A 16,189-nucleotide genomic window follows, 5' to 3' on the forward strand; every position below is an offset into this window, starting at 1 on the left:
ATGAGAGTCCACCTGTAGTATTTGCAGTATTTATGTTTTTTTCTGTATGAAGCATCTTTAAAACCTATAGATTTTTCAAAGATACTGATTTGTGTCACTGATTTTAATGAGCCGAGCTCTAACTATTTAGCATTTCAAATGACTTACTGTAGAATTCTAAAAAAAAGAGAGGAGATTTTAATTTGCTATGTTCCCCTTTCAAAAGTAGCAAGCATATTTTTCAGTGCTGACAGCTCTTACAGATAAGGCATTGCTGCTGCTGCATTAACTGCCTTGGTTTTGAATGAGAAATTAGAAACACGAGTTTGCTCTTGAATGTGATGTTGGTTGGTTTTGTTCACAGGCTGAAATATTTGGTAAAGTACTTCAGAGTGAGGAATATGAGGAAGTAGAGGACAAAACAGTTATGGCCATGGGCATCTTGCACACAATTGACACAATCCTGACAGTTGTAGAAGATCACAAGGAGGTGAGATTTTCCTTTGTACTTTCCTCCCTTCATTCATGACGACAAGCACTTCTGCGTGTTACATCACTTGTCATGAACATGTGTTTACTGCAGCAGGATGGTACCAAGCCATATCAGACAGATTTGAATCTAAAGACCAGTTTACTTTTGTGATTTATTAATTGTTTAGCTTTCAACTTCAAGGGAATTTATGTCCCAAGAGTAAAATCGTTAGCCCTTACTTGGTAAACACTTCATTAGAATGTGCTGGTTTTGGTTGAGGTAGAGTTAATTTTCTTCACAGTGGCTAGTTGTATTACAGAATGTTAAAGTAGAATTAAAAAAGAAATATTTTGCATAAGGCTAGTTTTTACAGTGATGACCCATATCTCTAGTTTACCCAGCAATTTCTTGGATAGAATTCCAATTCTATTGGGAATTGGTCTCCCAGTTGTGGTGCAATGTATGTCCACATATCACATGTTCAGAGTAAAGAGGCTTTTTCTGCATCAGGGAGACTTTATTTCATAATACTGTGATTGTAAATGCAGCATTTAAAGAATGATAAAAGCCTTTTTGATTTGAAGAACTTCTCAATCTGAATTAGTCAATATATTTATTTGATTGCTGTATTTCTAATTTTTTTTAAATAAACTGCTTTATATTTTTATTTCAGATCACTCAGCAGCTCGAGAGCATTTGTTTACAGATCATTGGCCTTGTTTTGCAGAAACATGTTATAGGTATGTTTTAGAGATCTGTAAAAAATATGTAAATTAATTATTGTTATCTTCCAGGCCAGAATTTAATCTTTTTGTGCGTGTTTCTTTAAAGAAAAAAGTTATTACTTTACCATTGTAATTTGTTTCTCCTGATCTACTCTTGCACATTAGTCAGATTGGCTATTGTGTTTTGGAGGTTAAAAGCTGAAGATGCTGTTCTGATTATAATTCTGGCTAATTGTGGTAAAGGACAATGTCTACAATTACTTTAGTCTCTTATGGACAACATCTGCAATTAAATTACTGCTTTATCAGTATGCTGCAGTAAAAGTTACGGTTTTGTGATAAGACATTGCAGAAAAAAACAAAGGCTGAGAAAAAAATACATTTTTCAGTAAATTGTCTTTAATATTCTGCTGATGTATGTTTTGGTGTATTTTTTTGATATTTATAGTGGGAAACTGTGCATATTGTAGCTGTAGCCAACAAAAGGCCTATCTGAAAGAGTCTTTTACAATTTGTTTTATTTTTCTATGTATGATTTAGTTTCTAATTGCTGTCTTCTAGTTGTTATGTGACTCAGGACTCAGTTTAAGATTTCAAGGTATTTACAAGTTAAATTTATTTTGTAAAGCATCCTGCTTCAAATTGTTTGTCTTTTGCAGAATTTTATGAAGAAATTCTGTCCTTAGCCTTCAGCTTAACATGCCAGATGATTTCACCTCAGATGTGGCAGCTTTTAGGTGTTCTGTATGAGGTTTTCCAGCAGGATTGCTTTGAATACTTTGCAGGTAAAGTCACTTCTGTTCTAGTGATGTTTTTACTGTTTGAGAATTTTTCTCTAGAACCCACCCTGGTAAAGGTCGCTTCCATTAGTGTCTTGGTTTAAAATGATCATGTATTTGAGTCATGGCCTGACCGTCTGTTTAGTGTGGGAGTGTAACAGGAGATATTTAAGTAGGAGAAGCATGTTCAAATCTGTCAGTGTGATCAGTTGTTGTAGGGGTCCTGAACTCAAAGAAAGTTGAATATTCAAAGTTAGTGTGAAACTACAAATTAATTAATTAAAATGTAGTCCTATTCTAGTTCCAAGAATGCACCCTGCATAGTGCATTTTATGGAGAATTCTTCCAGAAAAGACTTAGGCAGAGTTTGAATTTCCAACCATATTCAAGAATCTAAGCTAATGAATTCTCCTTTAGGACTACCTCTCTGGTTATCCCTTTTTGTAACATTTTTCTCTTTTGCTCTCCCTGTTCTGCAGATATGATGCCTCTCTTGCATAATTATGTGACCATTGACACTGATACTTTACTGTCTAACCCAAAGCATTTAGAAATCATTTACTCTATGTGTAAAAAGGTAAGGCTTCTGATTCTTATTGTTGTGCTTATCACTGGTACATAACAATCAGAGGAGCTGAGTGACCTGAACCTGCCATGTGGTGGCCAAGCATTTCAGAACTAAGTGAATTTTGGTCTTGAATCAGTTCTGAGCACACGCAACACCTTCACACTTTTTAAGTGGCATGCTTTAAAAAAATTACATGCAAAAATCTGTGTGGGAGAAAGTTGCTGTTCGTCTTGACTCTTCTATGATGAGCTATTTTGGTAGGTAGGGAATTAATGAAGCCTGATTTCCTTGGGTTATGTATCTTGCAGTTGGACTTTCTGGTTGTCAGCTAAGGTGCGAACTCATTTGAAGTTCTTCCTACATTTATCTTCTTTCTGTTTTATGCTGAGTCTCTCATGTATAATAAAGCATGAGATCGTGCTGCAGTCCTCCTCTGATTTGGGGCATTAGACTCTGTTAGGCATCTAGCTACTTGCTTATTTTTAAGAAACAGAGTATTTGAATGTGAAAATTTTTCTTCTTTTGTCTTGTCCTTGTTCTTTTGATTGACAGTGACCATGAGGTTGAGATGAAGTGCTCAGTTTCATATGTATGTGCCTACACACAGAATGATTGCATACATCTTGTTCTTAATCAGAAACTAGCCTAGACATAGCACTTTGCTTTGCCAGGTTGTTAATCTGCTGTTAATTTATTAGAATTGAAATGAAAAAATGGAAACACAATGTGGAAAGCATCAGTGATTCTTATAAGTGACATTTCTTTCTAAAAAAGGGAAAGTGAGGATATATAAAGAATGTAGCATTCTTTAAGAACTGCAGCAATTTTTTCTTGTTTTTAAAATTCACCTTTAGCCACTTATCCTTGTTTATATCTGTAGAGATGAATTATGTGCCTTAATTCATCACAAAATTTAGCATGAATACATATGCATATGCTGTGTAGAGATTTTTGGATGAATGCAGGTACAGGAGCACTTGCTTTCAGTGTTGTCAGTGACTACTGACGTAGTGGTTTTGGTTTGCTAGTTTGAGTTTCCCGGACAACGCACCAATTATGTAGTGGGTTTAGTGCTGGCCAAATGCTTATGCACCCACTAGAAATTATTTATTCATTTCTTGCTGTGAGATACGGATTAGGAGGAAGAGGGCAAAACAGGCTCAAAACTTCAAAAGGTATAAAGAAAAAAACTTTCTTAACTGAATTAAAAGAAAAAATGTTATGAAAAATCAGAATAAGCTTTCAGAATACTTTTCCTCCCCCCACACCCTCTTTTCTTTCCTACTGACAATGTAAGGAAACAAAACCTGGAACTTTCAGTCAGTTTACCACCTCTAAATTAATCTTTCTTCAGTCTACTTAGGGAGAGGAGTCTCTCTCGCCATGCCATGGAGACTTCTCTACAAGAAACAGGTCTCTAGTGGCTTCAATGTCGCAGCGAATCAGCCGCCTCGGAGATGGAAATCTGTTTGCTGTGTGAAAGTCCCTTCCAATGCTTTGCAGCTTTCTCACAGCTGATTTTATGGGCCATGTCAACTTATTGGGGTGCTATTTTAAGGATGAGCTGTTCTAGCATAAAAGGAAATTTTTTCTCATCTATTTCTGGGAACAGAGGTTTCTTTTATTCCTGGGGCAAGGTTTCTCATCTCTTTTGTCTCTCTCTGTTCAAGATTTCATTGGATCACAGCTGCTGCAACATCTGCTTACTTCAACACTGCTGCCTCTACTCACGGCTGTGGTTAGAATGCTTTATCCCTCCAATGTATTCCATGAATTACAGGGAAAAACAAAGTCTGATGTACCGAAAAATATTTCTTCACCATAGCCTCACAAAAGAATTTCAGCCCAAGACTAAGGCATCTCCTCAACCCCCTCCTGACTCCACCTTATAGAATTTGACTCCACCTTTACTGAACTCAGTGTCCTATGTTGTTTTTCTCTACATGTCTTCACCCTTTTCCTGATTCGGGAAAGAATTGGTGTTTATAGGTCCATTTGTTCTCAAGCTTTATTAATTGAAACAGTTTTTTTAAAAGAGTTCTGCAGTGTTGAAAGGTTGATCTCATCTAGGCTCTGCAATTGAGGAATCGCTGTGTCTCTTGCTGCTGATCACGTGGTCCCCGCTGGCACTTTGCGAGTCACTCTGTGCCACCCCTGCGCCTTTCCTTCATGCAGGGCCTGGAAAAAGAAAAAAACTGCTACTGCTGCTTTTGTCTTTTTGTCTGCAGTGTAGCTGGCTAAAAGTGGCTAAGCAAACAAGGTCCTTTAGGAGTCATGCCAAGATGGCCCTGGCCGTGCTGATTTTTAGCTGAGCAGTGCCAGCCACATGGCCGCTCCCAGACTGGGTTGATGACGGCCAATCGTGGCCACAGCCACTTCTGGCCTCGGGGCTGCCCCCGGCGCTGGCTGCGGGGCCACTCCTGGTGCTGGTTCCAGACTAAATTAAGTTCATTTTGTGAGCCATGCTGAGACAGCCGCAGCCGCACAGTGCTGCCCTGGCCTCGCTGATTTTCTTGGATGCGTGGTTGCTCGCTGTGTTGGGATAGTCCTGCTGGCATGGCCTGGCAGCAACAGAAATCTCAGCTGAGCCTTGCCTCACCACAGGCCAAGCCAATTCAAGATGGGCTTGGGCCCAGCCGGTTACCTGTTCCCAGGCCAGTTTCCTGTTCCCAGGCCTGTTCTCAGGCCGGTTACCTGTTCTCAGGCCGGTTACCTGTTCTCAGGCCAGTTACCTGTTCCCAGGCCGGTTACCTGTTCCCAGGCCGGTTACCTGTTCCCAGGCCAGTTACCTGTTCCCAGGCTGGAAGCCAAGAGAGCGTTCCTGTGCTTTTTGTCTTTAAATGTGCTTTTCCACAGAGGCGTATTCAACACTTTTAAGTGGTTTAACCATGTGTCAATCTTCAAACCTAGCCCGCTGATTAGCTCTGCCAGGTCCCCCTGGCACCATCCCCTCTCCCAGCTGAAAACCAGACTTTGTTAAACCATGATAACTGATAAATTAAATTGTTCCTCTGATTGTTAGGTACTGACAGGAGATGCAGGAGAAGATGCGGAGTGCCATGCAGCCAAACTCCTAGAAGTGATTGTCCTTCAGTGCAAAGGACGGGGTATTGACCAGGTGATGATACATATTGAACAGGTTTTCTCTTTTACTGCTTTCTAATGATCCATGACTCCTGAGAGAAACAGCTGGAATTAGAGAATTTGAGGGAAATGTAAGGTGGGGAGAAAGACAGAAAGAAGTAAATGAACTCAGTAAAGTTTGTAAGGTTGGGGTTTTTTGGTTTTGAGACAAGATATTAATGGGCATGACTACAAAATGGATATGGACTAAATTATAAGGATATAGTATGTTCTGCAAGATTGTCCTTTTTTGCTGTCTCTTAGTAGATTTTCCCTTTTGATACAAAACACACAGTTAAAACTATGGTGGCTGAGTGGTTAACTGTATATATCCAACTGCTGTTGTTTCTCCAACCTATAGGAACTTTTTAATGTTTTAAATTATTTAGTGCATTTGGAAATGCGGATTTTTTTATCATGGCTGGATTGTGATTGCAGGGAGAAACATAATCACAATTTTCCAGAGTTTCTTAGAACACTTTTTTAGAAAGTAGCCTTTTTCCTGTTAAAGGCCAAATTCTGAACTCATGTAATGAGCCTAAATTACCTTGACGTATCATGTTTAATGTTGTCACAGTGCAATCCATGGACTTGAGTGATAAATTTTCATTTAATTTCAGTGAAACTGATATAACTTTACTAGTGTAAATCTGAAGTAATTGAGGATTAAAATGTTCTCTGAAAGATTTTATTTTTATAGGAAATCTGGAAGAGTTTAAAGTGAATTCAATGCATATGCATTGAAATAAGTATGTGGTGGAAGGCTTAATTGAGCTGTACATCTCTGTGAATTAAAATGGTTGCAACTGAACTGAAACTCATAAACTAAAACTTTCATAATGCTTCCCAAATTTTTGTAAAATATACATTTGTCCATTGAAATATGTATGTGTTTAGAAGATGTTTATTTCATTGTTTAGAAATCGGTGCATGTTTGCTTTTATCTGAATAAACTAGTTTTAAACTTTTATAAAAAGCTTAACATCACTTTACGTTTATTAGGAAAAACTTCTTGTGTTACAGATCTAGATAGTTTAATTTCTAATGCCTGTTAGTTTTGAAATTGTTTGGTGTCTTTAAAGATGAGAATGTCTGAGTTTTTTTCTTCCTAAATGCTAGAACAAACTCCACCAAATGGCCCCAAATATTCTCTCTCCTCTGTGCTCAGAATAACATTGCAATTTTTAGTTCAGAGAAGAGCTGTTTTGGGGAAGATTTATAAGCTTGTGATCAGAGGCTAGAAAGTGAGGAGAATGTGTTCCTCGGTTCTATACCTGAACTTCAGATAACTCAGGACATTAATTCTAGTAAAAGTATTATAAAATTTTGTATAATCTGGCAACATGTCTAATGACTGTTTTCTTTTTTTTTTTTTCCTTTTCTATTTTTTTCTCATTATATGGCCAGTGTATTCCCCTCTTCGTGGAGGCTGTTCTGGAGCGCTTGACTCGAGGAGTTAAAACAAGTGAGCTTCGTACCATGTGTCTTCAAGTTGCCATAGCTGCACTCTACTACAATCCTGACCTCCTTTTGCACACCTTGGAGAACATCAGATTTCCACACAATCCTGAGCCCATCACTGCACAGTTCATAAACCAGTGGATGAATGACACAGACTGTTTTTTTGGGCAAGTATTTAGGGTTATTTTTTTACAGTATTTGAAATTGACCAGCTGATTTTCACAACATGTTAACTCTCTATCCGAAACACTGTGTACGTACTTTCTGTTCTGTATTTTGTAAGTTATTTTTAACTGCTCCATTTAATTTAAAAAAAAAAACATTACTCTTTCCAGTGAACCCACCTCTAATTTTAAATGAATTTTCACAATCAACTTGCATATTTATCATTGTGCTATTGACTGCTTAGTATACTGCTGAACTTAAACATCACTGTAACCTCCCTTGAATGTGTGTCTGTTGTGCTGGTGTGCACTCAGTCAGGAGCTGAGCATTTGTGAAGTTAATGAAGGGGAACAAAGTCTGTCATCACCTAGCAAAGCATGCACTTGATGCTGAGCAGAGGTGAAGGCCAGTGCTTGCCTCTCAGCTGAGATGTGGTGTCTTAACTGTGAGATTCAAATCCACTTAAAGGCAAAGCAGACAGATGTAGTTAGCAGCTACCTCTCACATTCCTGCTTGAGTTTTGTTTTGTTACTGACAGCTGCCCTCAGGTGCATGGATAGGCTTAGGTCATGTCTGCCTTAGGTTACTTCTTCCACAGCTTGTGGTAATATTATTGTTAACTACTAAATTATTTTTATATCTACCAGCTTTAGAAAAGGGCAAGACATTTTAGGATTTCTGCGTAGCAATTTTCTTCTATGGCTGAAGCGAAGTTCTTGAGCTTCATCTCTTTGTGCTTTCATTTTTTTCTACCACATATCACATGCTGAGTGCATACAGAGATGATAGGAAAGAAGATATTCCCTACGGATGGTAAACTGAAAGAGATTTATAGCCTGAAACAGTTCATCCTGGAGTGTTCAGTGAGAAACTAGTCAGATTCAGAGAGGAAAAATGTTGAAGGTCTGACTAGGCTCCAATCTAAAATAGTACTGTGAGCTACAGCATAATTTTCAATTCTTCTGTGTTGCTCTTCAAAAAGCATCAGCTACTGAAACTACTGTTCAAATAAACTTATATTTGGAGTTGAGACAAAGGTTAACAAAGCCTGTGAAAATGAAAAGTTTAACATGTGGTTGTCAGACCCGTCATTCTGCCCAGACTGCTCTTGAATGGCAGCAGAGGATTAAGAATCTCTCTCTGATCTGCTGCTACCAGCAGAGAAATAATTATCTGTAATATTGCTTAAATCTAAAAGTCACTCTTCCTTCTGTGCTGTCTCCGCACTTTGTGGCTCCAGGTGTAGGGTAGGGCTTTTGCTGTAGTACTGCTGGTGAGGCACTGTGATATGCTGTAAGGGGCTTCTTACTTTTTCCTCAGGAGAGCACTGCTGCTAGCAGACCATTTGTTTTCTTAGGAGTATTAAAGGAGCACCAGATTCAGAGGCCTAACTGAACAGGAAAAGACAGAAGTGCAATAAAAATTTGTGTTCTTGAAACCCTTTCTTGAGTCCTCCCCTAAGTAGTTCATGTCTTTGTCAGAGAGCAGTGGGCACCCTTATTTGTACAGTCCTCTTTCTCATCAGCTGCCATTTGCTGCTTTGGTTTACACTTAGCTTACTTTCCATTAAGAGGCAGTTTTAGGTCCAGATTCAAGTCATTTGGTAAACTCACAGATCCTAGAGAAACTGGACCAAAGATCAAAGTAGATGCACCTCCAGATGTCGTGGTGCAGGACCAGGTGAATCTTGCTGTCATTTCTTTGCCAACCGTGCAGTAAACCTGGAATATGGTGGTGACAGTAGCTGTTCAAGATGCATTGTCCACATAAATCTCACACTCTTATGTGTGGACACTCCATCTTTGGAAGTGTTCAGGGTCAGGCTGGATGGGGTTTTGAGCAACCTGATCTAGTGGAAGGTGTTCCTTCCCATGAGGAAGTTGGAATTAGATGACTTTTAGGGTCCCTTCCAACCCAAACCATTCCATGATTCTGTGTCTTTCTTCTGTTCCTGTGAAGTCTTAGTTCCCATAGATCCTGCTCTGCCAGCAGTAGGGTTTTCATGGCTGCACATGCTCAGGCTGGAGCCAATGGTGTTTGCCAAAAGAATGCAGTATTTTGGAGCACCACATGTGAACATATGAGATGGAATCCGTGGGAAAAATGGAGGGGAAAAGCAGTTACGGTACGATAAATAGCTGTTGTTCTTCCATGTTGTTCTTCCATGTTATTAAAACTATTGAAACTATTGAAAAAGTATTACAAAGTTGGAATATTAAAAATTAGCCAGGCAAGGAGAACTCAGAACTCCTTGTAAGACTGCGTAAATTCAGTATGTCGTAGTGGATATTGCATATCTGTGGTTGTGTGCTGACAGTGCCTATATGCCACAGGATATTGTGTTTATTTCTAAATGTTTTCTACAATAACTTCACACTGGAAAGCCTTTTGCAGAAACATTTGCTTCTTACCACTTTCTACCTTTTTCCTGACAGCTGAGGTTTGGTTGAAATTTCTGCATGACTTATGCTTATTGTTATACTAAAAATTCTTCTATGGTAACTAGGGTGAAAGGAAAATCTCACTTGCTTAAAAAAAACCCTGAGTAAATGATTTGGGGTTTTTTGAACCTAAATAGAGTTATATATTTGATAGGAGTTAGAAGTTATAAATGCTAGGATTCTCAGAGTTGCACATAAAACTCCCAGTTTTATGTTGGTTCCAACTTTGCAACTAGAAGGAAATGGCCAATTATTTGCAGTTTGTCCAGGAATTGGATTGATGTAGTAGAAAGAAACTTGATTATCACGTAAAGGAGCACAGCAAACCAGTAAAAGGAAAGGCTTAGCGATTTTTCTCTGAAATACTTTCAGCTTGGTTTAAAATACAAAAGATTTTAAAATCCTTTGTGCTGTATTAGAAGAAAGTGTGTTATCAAGAAGAGGTCCTGCAGATTATGAGGACCACACACAGCTTGTTAAAAATAGACTTGGCTTGGAGTTGTGCATTGCAGTGCTGTGTGTTATGTGTTTAACACTCCAGGCTTGATAAACCATTGAGGAATAAGCAGAGTCCTTGATTGTTAGGGAGGGCTATTGTGTGCTTCTGAGCAAATAAGTACAGATCTCAAAGCACAAATTACTAAGGAGAATCATATCCAGGCTCCCTTGAGCAGATGGAAGGGTGCTGAAATAATGAGCCTTTTGATAGCAACGGAATGGTCCTGAAGCCATTCTTTGCTATTATGAAAATATATAAAACTCCATTTTGCTTGTTCAGTCCTAGGGGTCCTTAATACAGCTGGGGCATAGAAGAATACTGAACTTCAGTCAAGGCAGATGCTTTTCCTGCTGTTGTCTCTGCTGGCAGGTGAAAGAAAAGTCTCCTTCTGGCTCAGGTTCAGTAAAGATGGCTCAATGCCTGAATTTCTGCTGTCCTGTAAGGCCTTCTAATAACTTCCATATTCTACAGGCATGTTCATTCTTGCAACTTCTCTGTTTAGCAGCTTTAAAGTGGAGGATGACAAATATGCTGTGGGTTTTGGTCATTTGGGCTGTTTCCCAATGATGACTTCCTTTCAAACAGAAGGACTTCATTCTTGTACTTTGATTTGCTGTCCCAAAATGATTATTTAATATGGAGCTAAGCCATTAATTACTAAGATTTTTTTTTTTTAAATTTTACTGTTGCATTTTGCAATTGGCATTGTGAAATGGTAGCTTTGTCAAATGTATGATTAAAAACCAGTGCTGAGTTGTTAGTTTACTCTGATGCATGTGGCTGAAATTGCTTCTTTAGACATTTGGATCCTGAAGAAATTTCATGGCTTCCCAATGTTGAGATGCAAGTTAGAGATCTTTTGCATAGATTACGGAGCTTTTGTCACACTGGGTTGACAGTGCTGACAAAAAGAGGAGCTAGAGAATTGTTTTTCCATTTGTATTTGCACTAAGGACAGCTCTCCAAGTAACAGCTATCCTTCAATTATAGGTAGCATTATCTTTAACTTGGCTTATGGTCCTACATAGTGTTGGCATGAGAGCAAAAGGCTTGTTTTCAACATGCAGGAGTAGGTAATTTCAGCTGAGAGGAGTAAGGGATTTATGTTTGGGGTTTTTTTTCATGAAGGCAGACCCTGTTCCTCTATATCAGTTTCCCTTGCTGATTTGTATGCCCTTTTTTGTGTCCCATTCCATCTGAAAAGAAAGGATTATGGTTACAGGAACTCTCTGTTCCTGCTTGCACTTTGGTGTGTTTTTCAACACGTGTAACTAAGCAGCCAAACCCAATGTGACAAAGTGTGTCATTTGATATGCTGGTTGACTTTGTTGTTCTTGGAAGGTCTGCTGGGATCATAATGTTCTGCATGGTCATATATAATTTATTTCTCTTGTCAACTACTCTTGAGAATGAATCACTTCAGTAAATCCTAACAGGACTAACAACGTGGGAGGTGTCATGAAATCCCTCCGGATCTCTAACCTTGTATAAGCACAAGTAAAGTTTAGAAAGCTGCAATACAGGATCACTTGTGCTACTTAAAGGATATTATAGCTCAGTAGCTTAATAGTTATATAGGAACTTTGGTAATGAAATGCTAAGCACTTAAAAGCTGTATTTCTATAGTGATTTTAGAAGTGGTGGATTGAGCTGGTTGTTGCCCTGTTAGCTTGACTGCAGCCTGTGGTACCCATCCTTTTTCTTCTCTCTCAACTTGTATTCTCTTCATGCCAAAGTAAAACTGGTTCAGTAGTGGAAGTAACCTAAGAGTTTAGAGGATGGCCATTTTCTGCCAGCACTGGAGGTTTGCTTGGTTTCTCTAGGTTTTGCTGGCATTACTTGTCCTGCAGAAGGCTTGCAGAGAAGCTGTCAGCATCAAATTGAATAGTTCAAACAAAAAAAGCTCCTCTCAAGCCCATAATAACAGAATTCTGTAATGTTAGCTTCATGTTGAATACTTCTGATGTTTCCTGTAAAGGAGAACCAAAGAGTATCTGCAGAGGCATTTAGAGATTTTTTCTATCCTATTTGTAGAAACTTCTGTTTCTGAAGTGAAAATCAATACTTATGTTTTAGAGCATAGGTTCTTACCTAGTTTCTTGGCTATGGTCACACAAAAATCTTTCTTCTACTAATTCAATTAATTTCTTTCCCTTCAATTGTCTGCAGTTTGTTTTACTGGAGGTCTACTCATTTGCAAGTTCCTAGTTGAGTATACTGCCAGTTATTCTCCATAGGATGGAATTATTTCCCTGCTTTCACCAGAGTTAGCAATGTGTCTCAAGTTAGCATTAGAAATTGTATGCTGAAATATGTATAAGACAGCCATTCTGATGGGTTTCTCATAATTTAACTACAGCTACCCCTGGGGCATTCCATAAATGCACCCTGCCATTCAATGCATTCCCGCTTATCAGTGTTCTTCACTAATAGTTTTTGCCAATTTCCATCCCTGAAACAGTACTGCTATCAAAGCCAAGGCAAAATAATTTTCCATCCTATTTAATAATGATAATCTGTATCAAATGCTTTATTAAAGATAGTATACATAATTATTAAACAGTATTTGTTTAGCATTACAAATTTTGCATTTGGTAATCAGAAAAAGTTGCTCTAGGAATTTGACCAGTGCTTGAAAGATGTTTAATTGTTATTGGATGAGTACTTTACAGTGGGAAATGTGCATTCAGAAGGAAGAAAATAGTTTGTGTAGGATCTTTGAACACAGACTTTGAACATGGCAGAAGACAATGTCTCAGAGGCTATGTCAAGCACCAGGATTTTAATGTTCTCTATATATTCTTGCAGTGAAAATCTGTTTTTTGTCTGACAATTGTGCCTTGTTTCAGACTCCATGACAGAAAGATGTGTATAATAGGACTGAGCATCCTAATGGAATTGCAGAACCGACCACCTGCAGTGGATGCTGTGGCTGCCCAGATTGTTCCTTCAATCCTCCTCCTCTTCTTGGGCTTAAAACAAGTTTGCGCCTCACGAGAGCTCACAGAACATGAGGATCATGCTAAAGATGAAAAACACTTTGCAGAAGATAATGGTAAAATCTCCCCTTTTCACATTGTGGATTTTGTCTGGATTTAATTTAAAGGGGGTAAGAAATTGCAGTTCGTTTTTAAGACTCATTAGTCTGCTGAAAATAGCTCGGCTTACTGGGTGCTTGAAATACCATCTTAGGAGTTGATTTTTCCTCCCAAAGTGTAATCAAAATGTTTTAAGCTAACATTTTGTGAAAGGGTAGTATTGGTTCAAGAGTAACTTGCAGGTGTACTCTTCTGGGTTGTGAATATGCCCTGTCTTCTCACACAGGCGGCAGCAGTTTGGCAGGACTCCACTAGGTATATCCTTGCTTCCTGGAAAGAAGCTGTTCCACTACACAACTGTTTGAAAGACCTTTTTGATTGAATTTTGAAGGAGATCCTGGCAGGTCTTCTTTGTCCAAGTGGAAAGTTGTTTCCAGAGTGGGGTTTGAGACAGCTGAGGTTCCTTGAGTACACAGGCCTATAACCTCTGTGTCTGCCAAAAGAGAAAAAACATCAAAGAATGATTTACAGAGGGAATTGTGGGGAGGGAATTATGCACAACATTGCAGGCAAATGTGTTTGACAAGGAGGAGATGTCTTGAGGTCTGAAAATTAGATTGGATGCAAGCACATTATGCAATCCACTCATATTTGATCCACTCATCATCAGTTTGATCCATCCATCAATTCTGTAATGGAATCACAGAATTCTTCTCAATACATTGGAAGGCAGTATGGAAACAGCACAGGAATGTTCAAATGTCTGTCCTGTGATTCAGTCCCTGCTTGCTGCATCTATAGTCATCTTTATTCTTCCTAAACTGTTAACACAGGAAGAGCTGCAGGTTTGGAAATGAAGGTTTTGGTTTTTTTTAAATCTTGATTGTAAGTCAGAAATACTTATCCTTAAGTAAGGAAGAGCAGTATTTAGAATTGCAGGCTGTAGTTGCATTTAATTCAGGGGGTGATAGTTTCATAAGCAGAATGGAAGGTAACACAAACTTAATGTGTTGGTTTAAATTGTTCAAATAAGGCAACACTCGAGAAGGCAGACAGTTGGTCTACAGATGGATTTCTCATGGTTTTATGTACATTAGTGAATTCTATGCAAGTCTCTGTAATTTAAAAAGCAGAGTGGTGGACCATTTTGTGGAAGACATTTCCTCAAAAATTTTGGACCCTATAATTGCACAATGACTGCGTAAATGAAAGAAGAAAAAAGATGGCTGTTTCACATTCCTCAGGTCTGCATGGAAACAGAAGTTCAACTGATCTTGAATGTAGGAAATGTTTTAAGAGCTTAATTTTTTAAGATTTTGAGGAAAGGGTGTTAACAGATGGTCCCCTTCCCAGCCAAAACCTCAATTTACTAATTGTTTTTAATTCTTAAATCATTGTTTCCTTCTAGTTTCAAACTTTGTTTTACAAAACATATCAATGCTTTTGCAGAAGAGATACCTAGCGATGAGGATGAAACAAATGAAGTGAGCCAGGCAATGCAAGAGAACCATGGTGGAGGAGGAGGTGGCAGTGCTGGAGGTGGAGAGGAAGAAGATGAAGATGATGATGATGATGATGATGACTGGGATGAAGATGCATTGGAAGAGACTGCTCTTGAAGGGTTCAGCACACCTCTTGACCTTGAAAATGGTGTTGATGAATACCAGTTTTTTACACAAGCACTTCTAAGTATGTGTTTGCTGGTTGGCAGAATGATATAAGATGATGAAATCATTTGGAGATATTTGTGGTCATCACTGGGGAAAACCCTTTTCTTTGTTACGAGTAATAGTTTAGATTGCTGAAACTGTAAAATGTGATCTTGCTTTCTAATGTTAGTCCTACGATATTTTGGCTTACTAGTGCTGCAAAAAACAAATGGTTGCAAATATAGCCAGAGATTAATTCTCTTCATGTTCTCCCTCAGAATTTTTCAATCACAGCCTAAATAAGTGGGCCTTGGTCACTAGAGGGACTCCTATGTAGACAAATATTTGTCACCTTCTAGATGTTAATTGAGAAATTATTTTCTCCCTTTCCTGTTTCACAAATCCTCTTGCTTTTAGTTTTCACATGAGTTTTAAATGAGAAGATTCAATTCACATTGTTCATGAACAATGGCCCCATGGTTAACTTTCTGTTTCAGAAAGCAGGGGATGTAATTAAGTTCCCTAAAATGGATTGCCTCTGTTAGAGTGGGAATTCTGTGCAAAGAAAACTGACAGGAATAGTGATCTTGTTTTGCAGTGCAGATTCCGTTTTAAAACCAACCAGAATTTCTATGTGTTTTATTTTGTTATTCTGAAATGAACTTGTATGTAAGCTGACTCTGACTTTTCCTCCATTGCTGCCCTGACAGCGGTGCAGAGCCGGGACGCAGCCTGGTACCATTCCCTGACTGCACCGTTGAGTGAGGATCAGAAGAAACAGCTGCAGGAGATTTATACATTAGCAGAGCACCGGAGAACTGCTGCAGGTGAGTCACTTCCCTGGGCCCCTTTCAGCTGTTGCAGAGATGTTGGAGCTACTTCTAATCTGTAACAACTTCTGTGCTAATTAACGTTTTCTAGGAAGCGTGAGCAGGATATCATGATTACATTATTCCTTGCCTGGAAGTGTGTGTTATTCAGAGTAAGTTTACTGTTGTTTCTAATTAATTGCCTTCTCATTGACTTCTGCTGCTGTTTGAATAAGGTAGGAAATAGTTCTACACTATCTGACATTTGAATTGAAAAACAAAATTAAGGCAATATCTATCTGCAGACAGACATTTGATGAAGATTACTATCAATTATTATGTGTTTAAAAGTTTTCTAACTTTTTAACTACTTATATTGCCTTTGCAGTTAGTGTGAAGTTTTAGATGTATAGAAAGCTTGCATCGTGGCAAATAAATTCAGACTTAATCAAAAAGAATGCAGAATAGTGGAGCATAGACT

At 38.5% G+C, this 16,189-nt stretch overlaps 1 protein-coding gene across 3 annotated transcripts in view; it reads left to right on the forward strand.

The window, feature by feature from the left end:
• IPO8 (importin 8) overlaps positions 1 to 16,189 on the forward strand; it is a 53,939-nt gene that overhangs the window by 25,868 nt on the left and 11,882 nt on the right. Inside the window, exons 16-25 of one of the 3 annotated variants that reach the window (XM_088054754.1) lie at positions 344 to 469; positions 1,125 to 1,191; positions 1,836 to 1,961; positions 2,435 to 2,532; positions 5,546 to 5,641; positions 7,054 to 7,274; positions 13,062 to 13,267; positions 14,700 to 14,939; positions 15,610 to 15,726; positions 15,821 to 15,881. In XM_088054754.1, coding sequence (XP_087910880.1) covers positions 344 to 469; positions 1,125 to 1,191; positions 1,836 to 1,961; positions 2,435 to 2,532; positions 5,546 to 5,641; positions 7,054 to 7,274; positions 13,062 to 13,267; positions 14,700 to 14,939; positions 15,610 to 15,726; positions 15,821 to 15,843 — 1,320 coding nt within the window. In that variant the 3' untranslated portion in view covers positions 15,844 to 15,881. Of the gene's footprint in view, positions 1 to 343; positions 470 to 1,124; positions 1,192 to 1,835; positions 1,962 to 2,434; positions 2,533 to 5,545; positions 5,642 to 7,053; positions 7,275 to 13,061; positions 13,322 to 14,699; positions 14,940 to 15,609; positions 15,727 to 15,820; positions 15,882 to 16,189 lie in introns of those variants that run through there. The other 2 variants (XM_005527897.3, XM_088054755.1) reach the window with 2 other exon arrangements.

This window comes from Pseudopodoces humilis, chromosome 5, assembly GCF_049639895.1.
Source record: "Pseudopodoces humilis isolate 2021_Gansu_Grassland_sample_001 chromosome 5, ASM4963989v1, whole genome shotgun sequence".
Classification (NCBI taxonomy): domain Eukaryota; kingdom Metazoa; phylum Chordata; class Aves; order Passeriformes; family Paridae; genus Pseudopodoces; species Pseudopodoces humilis.